At 37.7% G+C, this 26,152-nt stretch overlaps 1 protein-coding gene across 2 annotated transcripts in view; it reads right to left on the bottom strand.

Moving 5' to 3' along the window:
* LOC120536679 (programmed cell death 1 ligand 1-like) overlaps positions 1-26,152 on the bottom strand; it is a 72,936-nt gene that overhangs the window by 27,548 nt on the left and 19,236 nt on the right. The window contains exon 1 of one of the 2 annotated variants that reach the window (XM_039765114.1): positions 11,953-12,051. The exons of the other annotated variant lie outside the window; for it this stretch is intronic. Within the exon in view, the coding sequence (XP_039621048.1) occupies positions 11,953-12,019 (67 nt within the window). The 5' untranslated portion in view covers positions 12,020-12,051. Of the gene's footprint in view, positions 1-11,952; positions 12,052-26,152 lie in introns of those variants that run through there. 2 annotated transcript variants of the gene reach the window in all.

The following is a 26,152-nucleotide window of genomic DNA, read 5'->3' on the forward strand; positions in this document are numbered from 1 at the left end:
AACTGAATCCACAGACTGATATGTTTTCGGTTGTGAAGGTAGTTCTTGAAGTAAAATGTGGTTTATAGTCCTAGTCATGTCATTTTTTGGTGTCAGGATAGCTCTCTCTCTCTAAAGCATGACACTTCATTTTGGTGGAGATTTCCTAGATTGTGGTGAACATTTTGAAGAAGGCTTTGTAAGGTATTCTTAATGAGACAGACATTTGTAGGAATATTTATTTTACGGTTTTCTTGTATGAAGGTGCCATCACCTATACTCATCAGAAGAGCAGAGAACTCTCCGGCTTTTTTGTCGCCTTTCAAATGAACTCTCATGTTTCTTCTTAAAGTAACAACATTGATTTGTGGCCGTAGGTATGAAGAGTTCAGAGATGCTTTAACTTCATCAGCGCGTGTTCCTCTGGGCACGACTGGTAGGGTTTGTCAACACTGTCAAGCCTCCCATAAGTTTGTTGGTGTTTCGATGTCTTGGAGGGTCCTGTCTAAAGCCTCAACACCTCCTCTGTGTGCCATAGTGCATTCATCCCAGACAATAAGCTGACAATGTCGCAGCACTTCAGCCATGTTGCTCTGCTTTGATATGTTACACATGAGGGATTCAGTATGGTTGTGGTTCAAAGGCAGCTTGAAAGCTGAATGAGCAGTTCTGCCACCTTCAAGAAGAGTTGCAGCAATGCCAGAAGAAGCCACAGCTATGGCAATGTTACATTTTGCTCAGATTTTCACTAGGAGAAGGTTTAATAGGAATGTCTTACCAGTTCCTCCTGGAGCATCAAGGAAAAACACCGTGGCAGTGGCTGAGACAACGCTGCTCATGACTTGCTCATAAACTGACTTTTGGTCACTATTTAGCAACAGCTCGCTATCTGTGACTATCTTGGCCATTTGCGAGGTGTTGTAAGATGTCTCTTTCAAGTACTCGGGATTTGACGTAAGTTGTGCCAGTTTTCTGAAAGATGAAGGCAAACCGTAATGATGAAGAGACTGTCCTCCAATAGCAATGACGTAGTTTTCAAGCAACTGTAGAAACTTGTTATAGATCACATGTAACCACTGGTGGACTTCTGTTCGTATATAATCTCTTTCAGTCTGTCTCCTAACATCTTCTGCTATGCTGTCTTTATGTTTTTCCCATAGGTTTAGGGGGTTTTCCATTTGGCAGAACACCAGCATGACAGCAAACAGTTCACGGATCTTTTGAGGTGAGCGAGACAGAGCAGCTTCCTGTAGAGTCTCGTCCCAGTTGATATTATCATGTAAAAAACCGAGTGCCCTGCAGGCTGACTTATAGGTCGAATGTAGGACACCATCAACTGTTCTGAGAGATTTGAAAGACGTGGGACCTGTGATTTTGTTGAGCAGCAGTCGAAGACGGTAGCATTCAGAGTTATTCGGGTGCACATTGTAGACCCGTCCCAGCACATTAACTTTTTTCACTCCCGAATGTCCTGGTACAGGGTTGCCGTGTTTCCTCCGACGAAACATGTTGCTTGCCCACACATAATATGATGGAATTTCATTATAATGAAGTTGTTTAGCAAAATCATTGTGTTTGCAAAGGTCAAAGAATGCTAAAAGGGTTGTCTGTGGTGGATTGTGTACTTTATTGGCAACATTGCCTTCTGTGAAATAAATTCTTTGTCTGTTCTCAAGATGCACAGCAAGATGAATGACCGGAAGGAAACATTCGAGAATGGGAAAACAGAAAATGCGCCAGGCTGCTTCAGAGCTACTAATGTAACGACCAGCTTCGTATCAAGATACTTCGTCATTTTGATTTTGTATTGTAAATACTGCCTGGTCACTTCTCTTGTTAACATACTTGCAAATGTATTTGATCGATTTTACTGAATTGCAAAATTCGACATTGATGTGAGCATTCAAGAAGAGGGACAGCACTGGACTATAAGGGACCACCCATCTGTTGTCGATATCTTCTCCTTTGATGTTAATTGTACAACCTCCATCAGCAGGTGCACGCCGACAGTACTGACGTTAACCGTCTTCTCCGGCCTGAGTTTCTGAGATGAACGGACACGGGTACTTCTTACTGCATATTCTGTTGATCATGCAGGGTGAGTTGATATTATGAGGTCCACATGGGCCGTGAATCATGGTGGATTTTACTATTTTGTGGAGGGCAGGGTCAGTCTGTGGATCAGGAATTTCAGCACGGATGACTTGATCGATGACAGCTGGTTTAATTCTATCCTTTAGCAACAATAGAATGTGTGCATGCCTGGGGAATACCTCGCTTTTGCCACTCTATGGTGTACATGTAGCAATTTGTAAAGCCGAAAATATTACTCTTCGTGAGCAAGTCTATCATTTTGCGAATCTTGAGATGAAATACATGACTGATAAGGTCGTGGCAATCATGAAGTTTTTGACGTGGAAGGAGAACTTCAGTGATGTCAGTCCATTTAGGATTGCAAGTAAATGTGATGAATAAGTCAGGGCGGCCATAATGACGTACGTATGTCATTGCGTCTTATGTACGCTTGTGCATATAGCAAGGTCCTCCAGTGAAGGACGATGGTAATATCACAGCTTGACCAAGTTCTATTAAATTAGTGTTGTTTTTGTGAATAGCATCTTTTAAGTGAACGTAATTTATCAGCTTGTAGTTTTTTCTGATTTAGTCTGATATAATTTAGTCTTTCGGATTCAATTTTTGCGTACATATCAACTAAAAACTGATTTAATAAAGTTCGGAAGAAAAGGATAGTATTATCATGATGTTGTCTGATCATAAGCCGGTATGAATAGAAGTTTGCTGCAGAGATGTTTTTCTTCATAGGTAACTTACTGGCAGCATGAACTTGAGGTATAGACACAGAATAGCCGTCTTCACCATAGCAGAACATGAGGGGATATTGAAGTGCATCATAGAATCTGTTGGTTTCTTTAATGCATAGCAGTTTATTGTCTCTGGTTTTCAAGACAATACGAAAACCAAGACGAATGTTTGCCCAACGATGACAACACCAACTTGACAAACTGTGGGTTTATTAAATCTGCCTTTGTGTGCATGTAATGGTTTTTTGTCGGCGTGAATGACAACTTTGAAGTCATCTGAAATACTGTCCATTGTAGAGTGGAAGTCTTTGATGTAAGTGTTACAATCATGCAGCATTTTTTGTAATTGCTTTACCAGGGGTATGTTAACTCCAGAAACATTAGCGCAGCGCAATTTTGCTTCCTTTTCATCGCCCCAGATGAATAAATTTGCAAAAATTTGTGTTCCTCAGTCGGCATAGGTAAAAGACTGACAATCAAGTGATACACTTGTCCCTGAACTTTAAATGAAGGCATAAAATTTCCCTCAACGATTTGGTTAGCACCAAATGACGTCATTTAAAATGCGCTGTTGTACTTTCGAATGTTGTTCAAGAAATGCTCACTTTGAGGATGTTCACCATTTAACAGGCCCTCAAGAAGGTCAGGAAGCTTACGTAAAGGAGTGAGAGAGACTTTACCACCATTACAGCACAAACCAGGAGACTCACATTTCCACTTATGAGCTTGTCAATAGTCAGAGTGAACATCCATGGATCCAATGTGTACTGTTTTGTCAGATTCATAATGTATGTTTGGGTCGTACGCAAATCCACAATCGGCTTTTTTGAGTCAAACCTGTTGTTTTCGTATGAGCCGCTTTTCATTATTGGGATTGTACCTAGAAACAGAAGCTCTATTAACTTGTGGATTTGCCTCCGAGTATTTAGCGACAGTGTCTCTATGAACTTGTGGATTTGCTTGCGAGTATTTAGCGACAGCGTCTCTATAAACTTGTGGATTTGCTTGCGAGTATTTAGCGATAGCGTCTCTATGAATTTGTGGATTTGCTTGCGAGTATTTAGTGACAGCGTCTCTATTAACTTGTGGATTTGCTTGCGAGTATTTAGCGATAGCGTCTCTATGAACTTGTGGATTTTCTGCGAGTATTTAACGCCAGCTGCACGAAGTAGTTTCCATCCAGCTGCATCAGAAAATGTACTACGATGTCTGACACGCTTCCTTTTTACTGTTTTCTCACAGCTTGGATTGCTGCGGTCATAATCGGTTTGAATTGGACTTGTGTGGAAGTGACATTCAGCATGTGTCAAGCGATGTAAGCATACAACCGGCTTCATCGATAACTTCGCATCCAGTTTTTGAGAGTTGAAACATTCATAAACATCAAAGTGTCCACTACTCAAATCGTCACCTGTGAATCTAAGACGTTTAAGAGGCATTGACGGTTCTCCAAAGGTGTAAAATATTTGGCCATTTCTGTACACTTGAAAGCGACAAACGAACAATTCAGCGGCAGCCATCAACTCACATGCAGAACCATAGGTGAAGGGCTTAAGCATTTCACTCTTATAGTGCTCCTGTGTAGTATAATTATCTCCTGTACCGTCATCAGTCCACACCTTGAACCTGTCCCAGTCATTCAATACATAAGACACAATGTCCCTCCGGAAATCAAAAGTGAGCCTGATATGTCAGTGCAATATGTAACAAAGAGAATGGAAAAGGCAGGCGCCATCTCCGGGCATGGAAACCACTCGGTAAGTGACAGTTCTTTGATCGATGGTGATCACCTCAATAGACATGTTAATAGGGGTACGGTTAGAACAATAAAGGAAATGGGTATCTGGACAGTAAATTAAGTCTAAAACACCTACACAATAAATATAATAATCGTAATAAATGAACAATAAAACAGCGGAGAAGCCATGGATTAAATAAAAAGGCTGCTTCCTTAGCGAACCAAGGAAAGGAATGAAGACACCGCGGCGAAGGACGGCCTCATATGGGCAGGCACTCAATTATGTGGGAAGCGTGACGATGAGGGACGCAACTCCGCCTCACATGGCGACTGAGCTGCAGGCTATGGCTGTATACATGTATGTAAGTAGGGTCCAGTTATGACTGTTTCGCGTAGAATTTCAAAATGAAACCTGCCTAACTTTTGTAAGTAAGCTGTAAGGAATGAGCCTGCTAAATTTCAGCCTTCTACCTACACAGGAAGTTAGAGAATTAGTGATGAGTGAGTGAGTGAGTGAGTCAGTCAGTCAGGCAGTCAGTGAGTCAGTCAGTCAGTGAGGGCTTTGACTTTTATTAGTATAGATGAACACAATGGAATCAAAACGACCAAAAGAGTAACTTTTGTATTTTACTTTTGTTTATAATCTGTATTTTGTCTATGGTTCGGTGTCCTTGAGTGTTTAGAAAGGCGCCTACAAATAAATAAAATGAATTATTATTATTTAAGTTTTTCAAAGCACAAAGAACCAACTTCATATCTAGAGAACCCTTCCCAGAATGAAATGGTGCTTTGTCAAGCAATAGTTCTATATGACGAACTACGCAACCCTAATAAAGAACCATAAAGTCCCATTAAAGATCTGGAACTTTTTACAGTGCCCGATTCGTCATTACCTAATTATTATTAGTATTATTATTAATTTTGTAATCAACTTGTTATTGATGTCAAAAACAATAAGAAATTGTAAAACGGAATTCCATATGTACATTTTGGAAGAGTATGTATTAAATGCACAAAAAAATTGAGACGCGCTCTCTGTGGTCAGAAATGTTAACAGCACCAAGGGTAGGGGCACAGGCTGCATGTGATTAAATTGTTGACTGTGACAGAAGGCAAAAAATGCAGATTAGTCATTATAGCAGACTGATTAGTTGGTGGCAGTGTGAAAAATGAACCGCCTATAGAAGCAAAGTTGTGATGAATCTTATGGAGCTCGTGGTCAGTTAGCGACAACATTCAATTCTCTGAAGATTTGTACAATAAGGAAAGGAAAACCATCAATGTTGTACACTTGCGTATTCAGAATAGGGTCAAGGATAAAAAAAAATCTCAGCAAGCATCAGGCGCAAGGCGGAAAAATTTTTTTTTCTACAAACAGAATTCCAGGTTGGTCTATAATGTATATGTGTGTCAATAAGAAGATTAATGAGACTGTATTTGAACAGCCTTAAATTTAAATTGCTAGTGTTAAATTAACTAAAGTCAGAGCCGTATAGCGTGGGTGGTGCAAACTGCTCACCGGCACCAGGGGCCGATATTTCCCTTTACTTTTAGAAGTTTACTATCGGATTTTACTCCTCCTCTAATTTCACACACAATGGGACATTCAGTGACGGATTTGAAATGGAACACTACCCCTATTTACTTACTTTGCTTAACAAGATACTGGTAAAAAGCTAACACGTAAATTACTGAATGTTCAAAAATGCACCTACTAATGAACAGTAAAGCTGTTTTATTGTTACAAGAATTGGAAATTAAACGTCTCGATTAACGCATGAAAAAATGAAAAATATTGTTCCTCTGACGTTTAGCTTTTTCAATGCCACTAATAAAACACACAAATATTTTAATAAGCGACAGGTTACTAACAAACTTCTTTATTAGTAAATTTGTTATGACGGCTAAGAAATTGTATTTACAAATTGTTCTACAAATGCTCCAAACACGTGGACACATAGTGCATTCATTGTTCTGATATTATTCCAACTATAATCGGGAGTCTTCTTTTGTGATCAGCGTTACTTCAAATACGGGATTGTTGCTTAAACCATAGGAAGAGGAGGTTTAGTAGGTTGTCTTTGCGCAATGTCTTGTCTTGTTTGTGTTTTAATTTTAAATTTAAATTTTAATTCTATTTTTAATTTATTATTTGCATTTCATGTTGTTACACTGTGGACCCTGAGCTTTGCAATTTCGTCTATCTGTATACTTGTTTCATATGACAATAGAGTTCGCTTTGACTTTGACTTGGTTCAGTGCCTTTCATACATCTATTATCAGTGTTGATTTTGTGTTGTTGCAATTAAGATCAGCTTTAGGGGATAGCAGCGGACTCCACTCAACACCAAAGTTCTCTATACTGTACCTGAGCACAAGTGTAGTCTGCAGGTACTAACTCCTGTTAGTTCAATGGTTTCACTTGCAACTGTCCATAGGTGTGGATCAGTGCAAAAGATGTGTTATAAATGCCATAGTATTCTTTATGGGTATTTGTTCACATTCCAGGGCCATTCAGCTCTCTCTCACACACCCCCACCACCGTATGCCAGTATAGTATTACCATGAATTGGATATAAGCGGGTTTGAGTTGACATGAACGCAAGATGCAATCACTGACATAAATTTGAATGTTACTGTGGGTTGAGATAATTCAAAGAAACTTTTTTTTTTCTGAAAGGAGAAACACTTTGCTCAAAATCATCTTACATATGCCATACATCAGTGGTTCTCAAACTGTGGGGCGGGGCCCCCTAGGGTGGTGCAAAGTAACATAAAGGGGTCGCGAAGATGTGAAAAAAAGAAAACAAGAATCGAAAATATGAAAAATACATCTATTGAAACCAAAACAAATTAACTTAAAGTACATTCTGATACTAGAAAAATAAATATAGAGTTAGATAAACGTCGATAAAAGTTAAGCATGTATAATAAAATATGCATCTATGATATATCATTAATTAAAAAAGAACAATTTGGTATTAGTGGGCTCCTTTCAAAAAAACCTTATGAAAACTCAGGTCGTAAATACTTAAAGGTTGAGAAACGCTGCCATACATAACTCTCAGACCAAATCCTCCAACTTTACTATCATGTCCTGTTTATTGGACTGCGGTAATACTTTAGGGTTACTTCACTCCGTAACAGAGTGAATAAAAATTGGGTGGGAATTTTTTTTTTTCAGCTGTTCAGATAATGTTCACCAAACCACACTACATGAGCTCAAAATAATCAACAGAACTATGCAGGCCCTTCAGTATTTTACACAACAAATTGTACATATTCACTGTTGTTACACAAACTTTATAAAAGATAAAACATCACGGCACACAACACTCTCTAAACTTAGAACCATATTTTCTTGATCTCTTGATAACTATTGAAATTGCAATAAGTCATTTGTGACTATTTTTTGTCACATATTTCTATGAAAATAAGTAATTTTGGATCTAAAATGCAATTCTCTTTTTAACCAGATATCTTGCCATCAAATTGAGGTCAGTCGGTTAAGGAATGCAGACAAACCTTAAAGTGCATTTTGTTTAATTAGTCACCCACTTATTAGTGCCTTGAGGGTGAGGGTCATCTTAACAGCATTATAGACTCCCTGGGCAAAGCAGTGCACCCCCTACCTATCAGGAATAAAAATTGAAATGGTGGATAAAATTAAACATATATTTATTGCATTGGTACCTCCAACAAAATCAGTGTTTAAACATTAAAAGACATGCTGTACAGTAAAGATTAATCAACACAGACATCTGAACAATATAACATGAGCCTTGAAAAACACAAACATTTCAACATATAAATGATACTCAATTGGTATACCATACAGACAGAGACGGCACAGTATGAAATTATTAATTATTTATTTTTAATTATGAATTATTTATTAATAATCAAGTGTTCAACACAAACATTTGTGAAATTTGTTTGCAGAGAATTGAGTTGAATTGACATTAACATCTACGTTTTTACATTACGTCGTGTGTGAGATCCATACGCAGACAGGCACGTGAGGTTGCAGAGTTGACGGTGATACTAAATCAGAGGTGAATGCCAATGTGTAACACAATTACAGACATTTATAGTTTAGTATAGTAGATTTATTTATTGACAGCAAGTCACAACATATATAGAGTAGCATGAGGCCCCTGGGCAACTGTCCAGTGTGCCCATGCATCAAGATGGCTCTGTTGGAGGACTATGAAAGACATTGTACATGTAGATGTTTTGATCCTGAAATGATGGAGGAATGAGAAGTGAAAGGAAGAGTCATAATAGCAGGAAGAGGAACAGGTAGTGATAGAAGTGGAGGATAGAAGGAAAAAAGAAAGGGAACAGGCTCAAGGGATTGAGAAAGGAGGAAGAGAGCAGGATGAAGAAGAATACGTAGTGTGTGAAATTAATTAAGAGCCACAATTATAGATGATGTTCTCAAACATGGTCTTTCTCTGAGAGGGTGTCCAGGAAAATGTTTTTAAATTGCTTGTGGCTGCAATCGAATCAAACAGTCCCAAGAGAGTGAAGGTCAGTGCATGTTGGGCATTAGAATTCTGAAAATCACTGTGAGCTATATAATGTAGGTTGAAGTTTGACATTTGCAAATGTTTTTTTTTTTTCCATTCTTTTCTCAAAATGTAACGAAGACCACATTCAAGTGTGCATTCATGTACCTACGACCACAAGAACAAGCTGTTACAAGATAACACAATTTGCCTTGAAGTAACCTAGCAAAAGATCACCTAAGACAACAATGTGTTCCACATATTCAGTAATGTATTGTGGTCACACTTGACCATGTACCCATACTGTAAGCATAAAAATATTGGGTTGGATAATGGATGGAAAACATAAAAATATAAATAGTGCCCACTAAGAGAAACTCAGAAAGAGCAAAGGAGATGCTGTTTCAGTTTGTTCAGGTGAGTATATTCAGATTCTGTATTTTCTATGATTAATGTTACTACATATCACTACAGTTCTCACTGTACAGAGAGCTCATGCATTGGCCTCATATACACTGTGAGCTTTATAGTCCCATAGGTAATTTTGTATGCTCTTTGTAGAGGATTCTGGAGTTGGATGCCACCCAAGAAAATCATGAATACATCCATATTGATAAAGCTGGCTTCAACCTCAACAAAAAAAGTATAGGTAGGAACATCATTGGTCAGCGTAGTAAATGTCCCAGGTCAAAGTGGAGGCAACATACAATTTGTGCTGTAGTGTCAATGGATGGGGTAGTGGCCCACAACAGTGTTTTTGAGCCATATAATAAAGCATGGCTGCACATTTTTTTTTTTAATATTCTCCAAGATACCATCATTCCACAGAAGTGGGAAGACCAGAAATAACTACATGGAAGGCAGTTTGTGGTGGTACGGGACAATTTTGACTTCCACTGCTCAGCTCTTGTACAGGCTTGAAAACTATCCATGTCTAACAATAGTGTTCCTGCTCTGTATTTTTTAAATTCAATTGAAGAGTTCTTTTCCGTATGGAGACGGAAAGTGTTTCACCACAGCCCACATAAGGGCGACACAGCAATCACACCGCATATGTGAAGCATCAATTGTCTTTTGCGTATAGTACAGTGGTTCTCAAACTATGGGGCGGGGCGCGACCCCCATAGGGGAGCGAAGTAACAAAAACGGGGGCGCGAAGATTTATTTATTTTTATTTATTTATCAAGCACCTTTACACAACTTTCATTGACCAAATTGCTGTACAACTAAAAAACAAAAAGGTTAGCAGGTACTACACAGCGTATATAGCGTATATATACTCAATATACATTGCACACTGCTATTCTAAACCAATCAATAAGATCAAAACATAATAATAATAATAATAATAATAATAATAATAATAATAATAATAATAATAATAATTAATAAATAAGATGAAACCAGCTTCATAAAATCAGGAAGAATTAAATGCACATAAAAACAGATGAGTCTTAAGCAGGGTTTTAAAATGATTAAGATTCTGGGCCACTTTCAACAAGGGAAGGCTGTTCCACAAACTGGGGGCTATTACCGAAAATGCTCTGCCTCCTCTAGTTTTAAGTTTTATTCTTGGGATATGGAGTAACTGAAGATCAGAGGATGTGAGAAAAAGAAAGCAAGAATCGAAAATATGAAAAATACATCTATTGAAACCAAAGCAAATTAACTTAAACTACATTCTGATAGAAAAATAAATATAGAGATAGATAAATATTGATAAAAGTTAAGTATGTAAAATATGCATCTATGATATATCATTAATTTTAAAAGAACAAATTGGTAAAAACGTTAGGAGGGCGCGATTAAAACTGTTATGAAAACTCGGGTCGCAAATACTTAAAGGTTGAGAAACGCTGGCGCAGTACAACCTGGATCAACTCACGTTTACGACTGATTACAGTGCATCGTAAAATGTTTTCCTTGAAGAAATAATCCACGCTCTCTATGCCCCCAACATATACACCACTGGCATTTATTAAACAGACCCCTTCTTTTACAAAGCCATTAGCGAAATCTTGGCATGGGTGCGTTTGCGTTTGGTTTGTTTAGTTTCTTTGATCAGAAGCATGGGTGGATCCGCAAATGTTAGGTCTAAAACCACGACACTAAATATTCTCACTTAAAAAGTTAAAGGACATCGTCTTAAGTATTAATTACTTAAATCAGTCAATACCTGAAGGCATTTCTGTTTTGACAGGTGGCCATGGGAGTGGTTCATGGAAAGCGCAATTCCGTACAGTTCGCAGTTTACATTTAGAAACGTCACTCTCTGTTATTATAACGGATAGTAAAATTAAGTATAGCTCACTTTTCTTTTTTGTTTTGTTTGCATTTCCTGTCACGAATAAACAGAAAATCGGCTATGTTTAAATAATTCTGATCGCCGTGTTTTACTTCCTTTACACCATTCGGAACCTCATTAAGAAGATAGTTAAAAATAGCTACTTGTCTCTTTTTTACCCTCTTAGTCACTTACAGGCGTGCGCCATTTGCAACAGGCGCACTCATAATCAGATTTGAGAAAATGTAAAAAAATGTATCCGAGTTTTAAAACTACTATATATACGTATGATCTCCACAAGAGACTGCATAAAAAGACACGAAACACTATAAACTTCGCTCATGTCACAGGCTAATTCAGCTAAAAGAAAACGTATTTTTTCATTAAATGGAGGCTCCCTGAGATTACAAAATTCCTGAAAATATATTCTAAACTGGCATATTTACTCTCAAACATCGTCATTTACAGTAATCAAACATATATAAAGCATCACTGATTAATTCATGTTCACCGCTGATTAAAATAAGTTGCAGGACGACTGACTGATACCTTTTCATCTAAAGTATCTTTACTGCTGGCGTCGTGTCATGAAAGTATATAGACAAATAATAAACTTACCGAGTGCTCGTGAAATTACGCACAGTATGCCACACGTAAAGCAAGCCTGTATCCCCATCTTCATCATTTTTAGGTTTTTACAATAGCTAATGTACAATGGAATTTTTTAAGCCCCAGCGCCGAATCAAGCAATGAGTGTAAAAGAGAGAAAGGTGTATTTGCAGACCGGAGAAATCATGGGCGGATCTGAAGGCAGAATGTAACTGCTAATGTAAGTGGATAGTATTGGCTAATACAGAATTTCAACGAATGAGATTATTGTTTCTCTATGACAATCAAAAACTCACCTGTCCAATTATCAACGTTTGAAGTTGTCTATCAAATGTAACATGATCCAAACGTTTTATAGTTGGTGATCGCTATTTGAGTGTCCGCCTCATATAGTTTCCTCTTAAATAATCTGCCGCTGTACCAAGCGAAGAAACTCCATTAAACGAAAGGAGACAAAAAAAAAAAAAACTGCGGTGATCAAAACTCCATTAGACAAAAGAAGCGGCGAAACTAATTGCTAGTATTTTTGAAAATGGAGGTAAGTGTGCTTCGAAATGAAAACGTTTGAAAGTTGCAGTTTTTTCGTATTTTTTAATAACTTTGTTTTGTATGGTTATTTTTATACCTTGAACCTTTACGTTGCTATTAATAATCATTTTCGCTGTAGCAATTGCTTTATATTCAGTGCTTGAAGTAGACCGGCACTCAGCAGTACCGGCAACTCTTCAAATTCCACAAGACAAGTTTCAGGTGAACTCCTCGACTGTGCATGGAAAACGAAAAAAAAATCTTTTACAAGCATCTAGGAAACGCTTGATCAGTCATTCTGTCGTAAAGCAGGCTTTTGATAAGGTTCAGATTGACTACAGTGGTGCACCGTATTATCTTATTTCTTTTCAGTTTAGTTCCTTATGTTGGAATAATGTGTCTAAATTGTAATACCAAGTAATCTGCGATGTTTTTGTACCATCAATTTAATAGAATTTCATGGTAGTTTTGTGCAGATGATGCCTGCCATTTCTAAATTGTTAAAGACTACTAAATTATACGTGACTCAGACTGACAGTCGTGATGTTCACAGAGCCTTTCAATTTAATTACAAGTGACATTTATATTTTTAATCCTTTCAGCCATATTGCTACAAGAATATCTTCTGGAAATTGAATGTTAATGAAAAATCAGGTAAATTGCAAACACCCATTTCTTAAACTTGTAATTCACTTGTCCTGTTTGACTTTCACGTTTGTCTTCTTTTTTCTTTCCTTCGACATCCCCACTGGTTGAGTAGACTGTGGAACAGACACGTTGATGGCATTTGAATATTAACTGTAAGCTTTACGTAACTTTACATTTGTGTTTAGATTGTGTAGGATTTCAGTACTTTTTCTCTTATTCTCTCTCAGTCTTCTCTTTACCTGACCAGGAGAGACCCTTTGATTTTACTGTCAGTCTTTTAAAGATGCTGATAATATATATATATATATATATATATATATATATATATATATATATATATATATATATATATATATATATATATATATATCTTCATTTGTGGCATTCATTTAACGTGCCCTCCACCATTAATGACAACCCTTATGAAAATGTTAATTTTAAAAATATTTATTTCTTGATGAGGGCTTTGTTTTTCTTTGAATGAAATTGTTTCAATTAAAAGTCAGATGTTTCTAATGTCAGCAAACAGGGATTTTTTTTTTTTATCTAACCCTTCTTACTAATTTTTACAAGGGGTGCCAATAATAGTGGAGAGCACTCTATATATCCTTTTTATCTTAGGATGACATACCTGTGACTTGTATATTACTTTAGGTAGTGTCCAGATTGGTGTATTCATAATACTCTGAAATAACTGATGTTTTCTAAAAAACTATTGAGATAACCATGAATGAGAGTTTTGTAATGAACCACACCGGAATTCTCACAGTTTGAACTCCATTCCAAAGTGTCCACTTTTTTTTTTTTTTTTTATTCATTTTATTACACTCCATACAAAGCAATCAAGTTTTTACAAAAAGAAAAATAGAGTTAAGAACAGATCGATCCCCACCCTTGAGAGAGAGAGCAAGCCAAACGGCATAAAATTTAAGCTTTTAAACATACCTAAATTAATAAATTCTCTATGCTTCATGAACTTATTTTAAAATATTACTGATTAGATCCTGCCATGTTTTGAAAAACATCTGTACGGATCCTCTAACTGAGTATTTGATTTTTTCCAATTTCAAATAATATAACACATCAGTTTCCCACTGACTTAAAAGAGGAGAGTTTGGGTTCTTCCAGTTTATCAGAATAAGTCTGCATGCCAACAGTGTAGTGAATGCAATCACAATTTGTTTGTCTTTCTCCACTTTAAGCCCCTCTGGAAGAACCCCAAACACAGCTGTTAATGGGTTAGGAGGGATTGTGAGTCCAAGGCTGTCTGAAGGTAATTAAAAATTTTTGTCCAGAATAATGTTAATTTGGTGCAGGCCCAGAACATGTGACCTAGTGAGGCTGGGACTCATGTCCTGGATATATTTTGGAGAGTTTTAGTCGAGACAGATGTGCTCGATAAATAATTTTAAGTTGTATAATTGTATGCTTTGCGCATATGGAGCTCGAGTGAATTCTCTGCATTGCTACTTTCCACTCCTTTTCTGATATATTAATTGAGAGATCTTTTCCCAGTGTCCTCTTGGATCTTTGAAAGGGAGGGATTGTAAAATGATTTTATATATTGTAGAGATGGAGTCTAAGTCCTTGAGATTGAGCAATATTTTTCCAGCATGGATGAGGGTGCAAGATGAGGAAAATCTGGAAGGTTCTGTTTAACAAAGTTCCTGATTTGAAGATAGTGAAAGAAATGTGTAGCTGGAATGTTAAATTTGGAATGTAATTGTTCATAGGATGCAAAGACGTTGTCTATATAAAGATCTCTAAGCAAGTTAATTCCAAATTTTTCCAGATATTAAAAACTGCATATGTTTGTGAAGGTTGAAAGAGGTGGTTCTCTTGCAGAGGTGCCACAGATAGAAGCTTCTCCGTCTTAAAATGCTTTCTACATTGGTTCCAGATTCTAAGTGAGTGGAGCACAATTGGGTTATTTGTATATTGCCGATAGCGTGTGTTTATTGGAGCACAGAGCAAGGAATACAAAGAAGTACTGCAGGATTTTACTTCTATTGTGGTCCAAGCCTGTGTATGTTCTTCTATTTGTGTCCAGGTTCTTATCGCCTGTATATTTGCTGCCCAGTAATAAAACTGGAAGTTAGGTAGAGCCATGCCACCTTCTGCCTTTTGTCTTTGTAGGGTCGCTCTTTTGATGCGTGGATGTTTTGAATTCCAAATAAATGAGGTTATTGTTGAATCTAATTGCTTAAAGAATGATTTATTAATGTATATTGGGATGTTTTGAAATAAAAAGGAGCTTAGGAAGAATATTCATCTTAACAGTGTTAATTCTTCCAGCTAGTGTGAGATGAAGGGTTGACCATCTATGCAAGTCTTGTTTAATTTTTTCCATGCAGACGCGAAATTTTGTTGATAAAGAGCTTTATGTTTACTTGTGATGTTTACCCGAGGTATTTAAACTGTTCTGCAATGATAAAAGGTAGGGTGTCTAATCTAATATTATATGCTTGAGAATTCACTGGAAAGAGTACACTTTTATTCAGATTAATTCTGAGACCAGAGATCTTTTGAAATTCTGTGAGTGCTGCTAAGACTGCAGGCACAGAATTTTCTGGGTCCGATATATACAGTACCATGTCATCTGCATATAATGAGATTTTCTGTTCCAGTCCTTCTCTGCTAATCCCCTTTATCTGATCAGTATTTCGACAATGTATTGCCAGTGGTTCAATGGCAATGCAAACAGCAGCGGTGACAAGGGCATCCTTGTCTAGTGCCACGTTCTAGTTTAAAGTAGTCTGAGCAAATGTTATTGATGCAAACTGAAGCTTCTGGGTTAGTATACAGTAATTTAATCCATGCACAAATGTTGGGCCAAACCCAAACTTCTCCAATGTAGTAAAAGGTATTTCCATTCAATCATGTCGAATGCTTTTTCTGCATCCAATGATAATAATATTTCTGGGGTGTTTGATTTAGTTGGTGAGTATATTACATTAAACAGGTCGAAGATTTGAAGATAAGTGCGGCCCCTAATAAATCCAGTTTGGTCTTGTGATATTACGAGGGAGCACTTTCTCCATCCTTCTAGCTATGATTTTAGAGAGTATTTTAACGTCGTTATTCAGAAGTGAAATTGGTCTGTATGATGCACATTGTAATAAGTCCTTATTTTGTTTTGGAAAACAGTGATTAGTGCTTGGCGAAAGGTTTGTGGAAGAGATTGGTTATCTCTGGCTTCTGTAAATGTTGCTAATAGGAGGGAGCTAGCTGAGCGGAGAATTTCTTGTAAAATTCTGCAGGGTAGCCATCAGGGCCTGCTGCTTTCCACCTTGGAGTGACTTTATAGCATCTAGTAATTCTGATAATGCCAGAGGTTTATCAAGTTCCTCCACACTAAAAGCGTCTATTTGTGGTATCTGTAATGTATCCAGAAATGCATTAGATGTGTATTGTCTTCTTTAAACTCAGTAGTATATAGGGATTTATAGTAGTCTCTGAAAGTGTGCATTATATTTTTGTGTTCGATTTTATCTCCGTTCGTGTTGGTGATTACGAGATTGCATTGCACTTCTTGCTTGTGAATTTGTTGAGCTAAAAGCTTATTAGCTTTCTCTCCATGTTCATAATAATGATGTCTGGATTTGTAAATTAGTTGTTCAGTTTCTTTAGTTGTCAAGAGGTTTAATTCTGAATGTAGAGCCTGCCTCCTCCTATGTAGAGTCTCGCTTGGTAGTCTGGCATGTTCTTCATCTATTTTAGTAATTTCGCTTTTTATCTCTGCTACTTTCTTGGCTTCGGATTTATTTCTGTGGGAAAGATATGAGATAATCTGTCCTCTTAAGAAGGCCTTAAGACTTTCCCAGAGTATTCCTGCAGAGATCTCAGGGATGTATTTGTCTCTAGAAAGAATTTGATTTGTTTGGATATAAATTCAGTACAATTCTCGTCAGCTAATAGAAGCGGGTTGAGGCCATCTGCGGGTGAGTGTATGGGGCTTAGTAATTTTAGCTCCAAGATCATAGGTGCATGGTCAGAAATAACAATAGCATCGTATTCACAAGATTTAATCATTGTCTATAAAGAAGTAATCAATCCTTGAGTAACAATGATGCACTGGTGAGTAGAAAGAATATGTTCTTGAATTTGGGTTTAAAACCTCCAGGGTCTGATAAGTTGTGATCAGTTATAAACTTTGTAATTATCTTTGCGGTGTTAGATGCCATTTCCCCTGTGGAGGAAGTCCTATCTAAAAGTGGATTTAGAACACAATTAAAGTCCCCAGCCATTATAACTTTATGAGTGTTCAGATTGGGAATGGATGCAAATAAATTTTGTATAAATTCCTTATCATCAACATTAGGTGCATAAACATTTATCAAAATCATTTTACAGTTAGATAAGTCTCCCATGACCATTACATATCTCCCTTCAGGATCCAATACTACATCTGATGCTACAAATGGTACTGTTCTATGTATGAGAATTCCCACACCTCTAGTTTTCTTTGTAAAACTAGAATGGAACATTTGGCCAGTCCAGTCTTTTTGCAGCCGGAACTGATCCTTGCTTAGTAAGTGGGTTTCCTGTAAAAATACTATTTTAGCATTTAGACCTGTTAGGTGAGAGAGTACTTTCTTTCTCTTTAATTCGTGATTCAGGCCTTTAACATTCCAGCTTACGAAGTTAACTGTCCCATCATGGAGACACTGATTCTGAGTTTTTGATGTCATTTTATAGTCTTAACTGGGAGTGAGACAGCTTCGACCTTAATTTCCTATTTCCCCTACAGTTGTTGCCATGCAGCTTATTATTACGTTGGTAGTTATAATTATAAAGATTAATAGGATAGATTAGGTATAGATCAAGCCTGCTCTCTTTCTCTCCCCCCTTAACCCCCCACCCTCCCTTTTGCCTCCCCAAGTGAGGCTAAAACCCACTTCACATAGTCCCAGTCCTCTGACATACCCAGAGACAGAGCACGTCCAAAGCAAAACAAGCCCCAATGCAGCGGCGCTTTAGGTTAAAAGATAGAGATATACCAATATAGTCTTTTAAAAAGAAAAAAAAAAAAAAAAAGAATTTTGCACTTAAAATATATATATAGTCTTCAGCAATTTTAGTGCATTAAGATGATACACCCAGATAATAAACCCGGTGATGGTGTTAAAGATGTGTCCAAATAAGCATAACAAGTCTTAATGCAGTAATAGCAATAACAATAAACCAAGGGTATGATATTGAACAGTCTTGTTTAGGGTAGAGATGAAATAATTAGAAAAAAAAAAAAAGGAAAGAAAAAGTAATTAAGCACAATAAAACATAAACAGATAGCGCCCTAGTAATACTAAGTAATAATGAGAATAAATGAGAATATGTGCTGATAAAAACCCTTATTTTAAAACGAATAGATCAGACAGTAGATTATTAACCGCCATGACTCACTATTATGTATCAGAATAGTCCGGGATCAGCTTTCTTAATTCCTTTTCTGCTTCTTCCTTGCTAGCGAAGACATAGAAATGACCTGCCATTCCACTTTCAGTTTTGCCGGATACAAGAGGCTGTATTTGACGCTGGCTTGCCGTAACCGCTGTTTGATGTTGTAGAAGGCAGCGCGTTTAGTAGCTGTTGCTGGAGAGAAGTCAGGAAGATACGAATGTGGTTATTTTCAAATGTAATATCTTCCTTGTTTCTGAGGAGTGCCATCACCTCTAGCTTAAATGATAATCGTTCAAAACGAACTATAAAAGACCTTGGTCTGGGTCTAACGGTGTTTGATCCGCGTACGCGGTAAGCTGCTGCTATCTCAGATTCTGCTTTAAAGTCGTCCCCGATTATTTTAGAAAAAAGTTCAGCAGCGAATTTCACGGGTTTGAACTTTCTCGATTCTCAGGCAGACCTTCAATTCTGACGTTGTACCTTCTACTTCATCTTCCAAAGCAGCCAGTCTTTCTCGAGTTGTTTGCATTCGGAGCTGACATTTTCTGCTTTTTCTTCAGCACTGGTGGCTAAATTTTCGGCTAATTCAATCCTAGTCATGAATGTCTCCTTGAGATCCTCCAATTGATCAGTAAGCGTTTCAATTTTACCCAGCATCTGTCGGATTTCCACTTGCATTTCTTGTCGCAGCCTTTCATTTGCCTGTTGCAGCATCAGCCGCTTGCTTCGTTTGCTTGTTGCAACTCCTGCCGCTGTTTCGTTTGCTTGCTGCCATTCCTGTTTCAATTCCAGCAACTCTTGTTTCAGCCTCTCATGTGCCTTTGCCCTTGCTTTCTCATTTGCCTTCTCGGTTTTCTTTATATCTTGTACGATCTCAGCGAGCATCACCTCCAGTTTAGACATTTTAATTGTGCCTTCTTGTACCGTGGGTGAAGCGTCAGACTCTACTGTAGCCAGTGCTCCCGCTATTCCCGGCTCGCGTGGAGTAATTGAGATCGCGGACTGTAAGGCCCCTTCCAGTTTCAGGTGTTCTCCGATCAGCGAGCTATCGAGATCTGCACTCCCGATCTTACATTCGCTCCCCTTTTCACTCTCAGCCGGCGACGATGTAGCGGAGCTTGGTCCCGAAGAGTCTGTACTTTCGCCCAGCTGTTCCAGCTCTATCTCTGAAAGGCCGTATCTTGAGCCAGGGCTTCCTGATCATGGCTTGGGTGCAGCTTTAGTTTTCTTTTCTTTCGGACCCCCTTTCTTGCTGGCCATATTTATATATGCTTACATATATAATGTAGCAGTGTCCTTGGGTTGAATAAATGCAGGATATCTCAGGATAATAAGCAAATAATATGAAAAATAACACCGCTGCTAGTGGAGCTCCACTTCAGACGTCCATCTCTCGCATCGGACGAGACTAATATCCAAAGTGTCCACTTTTAAGAGAAAATAGGAGCATTCAGACCAAAACCAGACAACTTGCACAAGACAAATACTTCATGTGACAATTTCATGTTTTATTTCTGTGTGTTTACCGTGTAGGAGAGCAGGTTTGCTGTGTGGCTGAAGTGGGGTAGCTGACTCGAGAACAAGGGGCTCAGGTTTATGAGGCTGCAGAGATCAGCAGGGCCTCCAGGCGGACACATCACAAAACACAGTTGGAGTTCATCATAAAGGGCCATGGAGCAGATGATCACTTGCTGGTAACGTAGTTCAGATGACAAGTAAAACTTTGTTATTGTAATCCGTAGAGCAATGATGACTTGATATCACCAAACTCTTGTATTTGCTTGTCCAACAGGCTGCTGTATCTGAAAAGGTGTCATTCAAATGGTTTAAAAATGATGATCTTAAAGGTCACCGGATAATGACCTCTATACAGAAGAAGATGAGGAGCTGACAGATGGCCTACAACTACCTGATGAAGTGCTGTCAAAAGCTGTAGGCACTTTTGTAAAGATCAACACCCCAACTTCACATCATTCTGGATGTGCTGATGCCGGAGGCTCATTTGGCTTCAGTGAATCTCTGATGAGTACAGGAAGTGTCTCTATGAGTAAGAAGCAGAAGGTCTGTTCATTGATGGACCAGCAGTCAGTGACTGGGACATCATGTGGTGTTGGGGAGCAGCCGGTCCTTTCTTTTTATTTTCAGCACTATTCGTCTGTTAATCAGAATACCATTATACTTGTAGTGAATTTAGATAGATAGATAGATAGATAGATAGATAGATAGATAGATAGATAGATAGATAGATAGATAGATACTTTATTAATCTGAATTTAGACAAGAATATAAACTAAATACATATAAATTTAAATATATGGTTAAAGTGAAATTAAAAATGTGCATTAATACACTTTTAGTATTGGTAAAAGTAAATCTTTTTTTTTAATTGAGCAAAGAATCTGACAAACTTGAGCTTCAACTGTTGCAGTACGAGGACAGACAGCATCACTGAGGCTTCTCAACTTGGAATTCCATCTTAACATCTCCTCTAATAAACGTGTCACTGGTTTTACTGGTCTTTGGCCTTTTTTATTTCTGAGTGTTAAACCGTCTCTGCATAATAGAGTTGTGTAGGCCTATATTTGATTTAACTATTGATGTAATATAGGACACTTTGTTGATTAAGTTCTGCATATATGACCAACACGGTCATGCTGAATGATGTTACAGGCAGCATAACATTCTCCACAGCTTCTCTAGAATCTTTCACATGTGTCACCGCATGTGCTCAGGTGAACCTGCTCTTCTCTGTGAAAAGCAAAGGGTGCCAGTGGTGGATCTTCCAATTCTGGTACTCTATGGCAAATGACAATTGAGCTGGTGCCCACTAGAGGAAATTGTCGGGCCCTCAGGACACCGTCATGAAGTCTATTTCTGATTGTTTGGTCAGAGACATTCACACCAGTGGCCTGCCTGCCTGCCTGCTGGAGGCCATTTTGTAGGCTCTGGCAGTGCCCATCCTGTTCCTCCTTGCCCAAAGGAGCAGATACCGGTGGGTCCTGCTGATGGGTTAAGGACCTTCTACGAGGGGCCTTGTCCTGCCTGTCTGTCTCCTGGAATGTCCTCCATGCCCTTGAGACTATCCCGGGACACACAGCAAAACTTCTGGCAATGGCATGTGGTATTGATATGCCATCCTGGAGAAGCTGGACTACCTGTGCCAGCTCTGTAGGGTCCAGGTATGGTCTCATGCTACCAGTAGTGACACTAACCGTAGACAAATGCAAAAAGAGTGACAAAACAGATGAGGAGGGAAAAATGTCAGTGGCCTCCCTCCACCTGTTAAACCATTCATTCCTGTTTCGGGGGTTGTCTCATTGTTGGATTTAGGTCAGGAAAGTGTGGTGGCCAGTCAATGGTATCAATTCCTTCATCCTCCAGGAACTGCCTGCATACTCTCACCACATGAAGCCAGGAATTGTCGTGCACCAGGAGCCACTGTACCAGCATAGGGTCTGACAATGGGTCCAAGGATTTCATCCTGATACCTAATGGCAGCCAAGGTGCCTTTGTCAACCCTGTAGCGGTCTGTGTGACCCTCCATGGATATGCCTCCCCAGACAATCATTAACCCACCACCAAACTGCTCATGCTGAATGATGTTACAGGCAGCATAATGTTCTCCATGGCTTCACCAGACCCTTTCACTTCTGTCACGTGCTCAGGGTGAACCTGCTCTCATCTGTAAAAAGCACAGGGCACCAGTGGTGCATCTGCCAATTCTGGTATTCTATGGCGAATGCCAATCGAGCTGCATGCTGCTGGGCAGTGAGCTCAGGGCCCATTAGAGGACATGGGGCCCTTGGGTCACCCTCATGAAGTCTTTCTGGTTGTTTGGTCAGAGACATTCACACCAGTGGCCTGCTGGAGGTCATTTTGTAGGGCTCTGGCAGTGCTCATCCTGTTCCTCCTTGCCCAAAGGAGCAGATACTGGTCCTGCTGATGGGTTATGCACCTTCTATGGCCCTCTCCAGCTCTCCTAGAGTAACTGCTTGTCTCCTAGAATCTCCTCCATGCCCTTGAGACTGTGCAGGGAGACACAGCAAACCTTCTGGCAATGACATGTATTGATGTGCCATCCTGGAGAAGTTGGACTACCTGTGCAACCTCTGTAGGGTCCAGGTATCGCCTCATGCTACCAGTAGTGACACTGACTGTAGCCAAATGCAAAACTAGTGAAGAAACAGTCAGAAAAGATGAGGAGGGAAAAATGTCAGTGGCCTCCACCTGTTAAACCATTCCTGTTTTACAGACACTGTGTGCTATTAATATGCTTGGGTAGTCATATAGGATGATATCCAGCTGAACTATCTGCCATCTCCATCTTGTCACCAGTCGTGATGCTGATGCCCATCAGTGCCTGCTATACAGTTGGACTCCTGGCCTCCTCCAGTCTCAGAGTCACTAAAGACAGGCTGGTGTGTTCAGCACACCACTAGGACCTGATGGAGTCAAATGGAGGCTAAATGAGATATGAACAAACATCTGTCGTGTTTTAATCTCTAAATGTAACTTTTGAATAAGTAATATGTAATATAATAAACATATATTTGATGATCTTAAAGAGGTATTTTAAATCCCAAAAGTAATCAAGATCCAATTAAGTCCATCCATCCATCCATTTTCCAACCCGTTGAATCCGAATCCAATTAAGTCAAATAATTGAATACCCGGGTTAACAGGTGCACAGTCACAAAAACTGCAAAATTATTACTCTTTTTAAGGCATAATATTTGCTCTTCACAGATTGTTTAACATAGTAAACTTCATTATAAAAATAGTAATTGAAATGTGACTATTAGCACTATGATAACTGTTTCTTACATTTAACATTGATAAAATGTAGAGACAGCCAATGGATTCTTTAAAGACACAGCTTTCTTAACGTTGTCTATTCCCTGATACATGAACGTGAAAGTGTCAAGTATGTGATTTGTAATAATCTGTAATCATAATACACCTAAAAAAACAAATTTGAATATGAGATACACAGGCAAGAAACTCACTAGAGCTGCTGGTATGTTGAGAACAGACATGAAGACCGCAGAATATTTAACAGACATCAGCAAACAAATAACAGAGGCTGATCTGTGGGCAGAAGGGGCTACAATGGAATATTAGGAATACTTAAATAAATAAACGTTAATAAAATAGTAATGAAAGTAATAAAACATATTTTAGGGTTGTATAATACGTTTATAGCCCGTCTTTAAGGTGACCTGTTAAATGTAGGCGACTATTTCATTTGGACATTCGACTAAACAACAACAGTCAAACATTTGTTTTACTCTGACTGACTCAATCAAGTAGAGCACACATTAAATCCCTGTCAATCCATTAAAATTAGGCAGACACAAATTTGTATTTTAATGTTCATTTAGATTTTCTTCAGACGTTGTTTAGTAACATTAAATATCTCATATCCAAACTTTTATTATCATTATTTTTGTAGAACTAATCATAATTGACGGTGGTAAAAATACACTGCAGTCTAAATAATGCCCTCGACAGAGTGCTATAGTGTAAGATATTGGCACTAGTAGACTATAGTCACTGACGTATTTTACGAATATACACTCTGTCTCTTACAGTCACTTTATCTTGACCGTCCACCTTTAGAAATTACTTTCACCTTTCTTTTTACGTATCCATAAGGAGATTGGCTAAAGTGGAGCATGAATGACAAATAATACCGACTGGCGATTTGTTAAATAAAAAGGTGATTGACCGCGACGTTTACATTTTCGATTGGCTGATCTGTGCCTGACTTTCGCAAATTTAATATACAGTGCATCCAGAAAGTACCACCTGAGCTTAGACATATTGAATCATTTTCACTTTTCAAATCTAAACTTAAAACTCATTGGTTTAAGAATGCTTTTTCTCTTGATTACAATTATTCTGTCTGATTGTAACTTTTGTATTTTACTTTTGTTTATAATCTGTGTTTTGTCTATTATTCAGTGTCCTTGAATGTTTAGAAAGGTGCCTAAAAATAAATAAAATGTATTATTATTATTATTATTACTAAAAGACATACACAGAAAAACTAAAAAGGAAAATCTCTCTAAGGAAAAGGAGATTTCTGTAATAAAAAACAAGTAGGTCCTTTTCTATTTTTTAATATAAAATATCAGTTTTTAGAAAAAGATAATATAAGAAAACCGAAAAGTTCTAAATGGAATGTATGTAATATGAACACAAAGTAAGGCAAATCTCTTTTTAACCAAAATGTAGAATAAAACAAAAAAGGTTAGACATAAAAGAAATGTGGGGATCTAAACTATGCTTTTTTATTTTTTTAATAATTGATCAGTTTTAATGGTAAAAATCAGTCCACACTTTGTGTGTCTTGTTATAAAATAAGTAATTATTTTTGCAAAAGCTGTGCAAAATAAAAAGCTGTAGGGAAGAAGCAGCCATTTGATTAAACAGTGGTTAATAACTAACTAAGCTTAGCCACTATTATTGGGGTGTATTAGAATATAAATATTTCTGGGGTATAGTTACTGATGCACATATTTTGCCTGTTTTATTTCTCTGTGAGTATGGATTGGATTGAGGCTTGGTGTATTTAGCCATCGTGCACTATTAATAAATATGAATTAATAAATTAACATATAAGTTGAAAATCTGTATGCTTTGAAGTAATCTTTAACCAGTAAAGATTTTAGTAAGTCAGGTATCAGCCAGGAGATTATTTCTCATCTTCTGTTTCTCTGATCCGCATTTCAATATCACAGAAGTCATGTTTGTTTAAAGTCCATGCAGCATAAGAAGGTGAATCTGAATTGATTGCACCATTTAAAAACATTTTTTTAATTAATTGTACTTGCAGTGTAATCCCAGAATTAGCAGCCATGCTGTCATGAAAAGCAAGAAAAAAATATGCTTTTGTGATGTGTGGTGCAGGGACAACAAGCTTATCAGTATACGGAAAAAATGAATCAAGGTTTGTGTACGTGAGTGAGATATTCTGCATTAACAGCACTCAAGGTGGATTATGCCCCGTTGAAATAAATAAATAAATAACAAAATAATAATAATAACAACTTGAGAAAGCTACATAATGTTAACAAATATGGTTGTTTAAAGTTAAAATGAATTAAATTCGATGCATAAAGTAAACATAACTGTTAGTTCATTTCCTGAGTGAAAAACCTTTCCTGATATTGAAGCAACACATAATCCAGTATAAAAGATGGATACCCCTTAGTTTAAACACGCCTGTCAAGTTTATCATGTGTGCACCAAGAAACAAAAAATTCGTACTTGCATGTCTCCTCCGAACAGTAGACAAAAACACAACACACAAACAAGTCGTTGAATCTGCTTAATAAAATGATGACAATTATCATTTAATTAAAATAAGTAGTTATAATATATAACAGATGTGATGTTTTAATACTCTCATATTTTGTTATTTGAATAAAAAATAAATAAATTGCTATATCCACTTAATAAAATTGTGCCACCTATTTTATTTAATCAAATTGAATTGATCCAAATGTGTTGATCTAATATAAAACTTTCTTTGTGCATTATGCTGATTGTAAAGTAAGAAACCATCCAATCATGTCATTAGTATATCATTTTTATTTTCAAATGTATTTATTTATTTTTGAACCGTAGC

The sequence above is a fragment of the Polypterus senegalus genome, chromosome 10 (assembly GCF_016835505.1).
Source record: "Polypterus senegalus isolate Bchr_013 chromosome 10, ASM1683550v1, whole genome shotgun sequence".
Lineage (NCBI taxonomy): Eukaryota > Metazoa > Chordata > Cladistia > Polypteriformes > Polypteridae > Polypterus > Polypterus senegalus.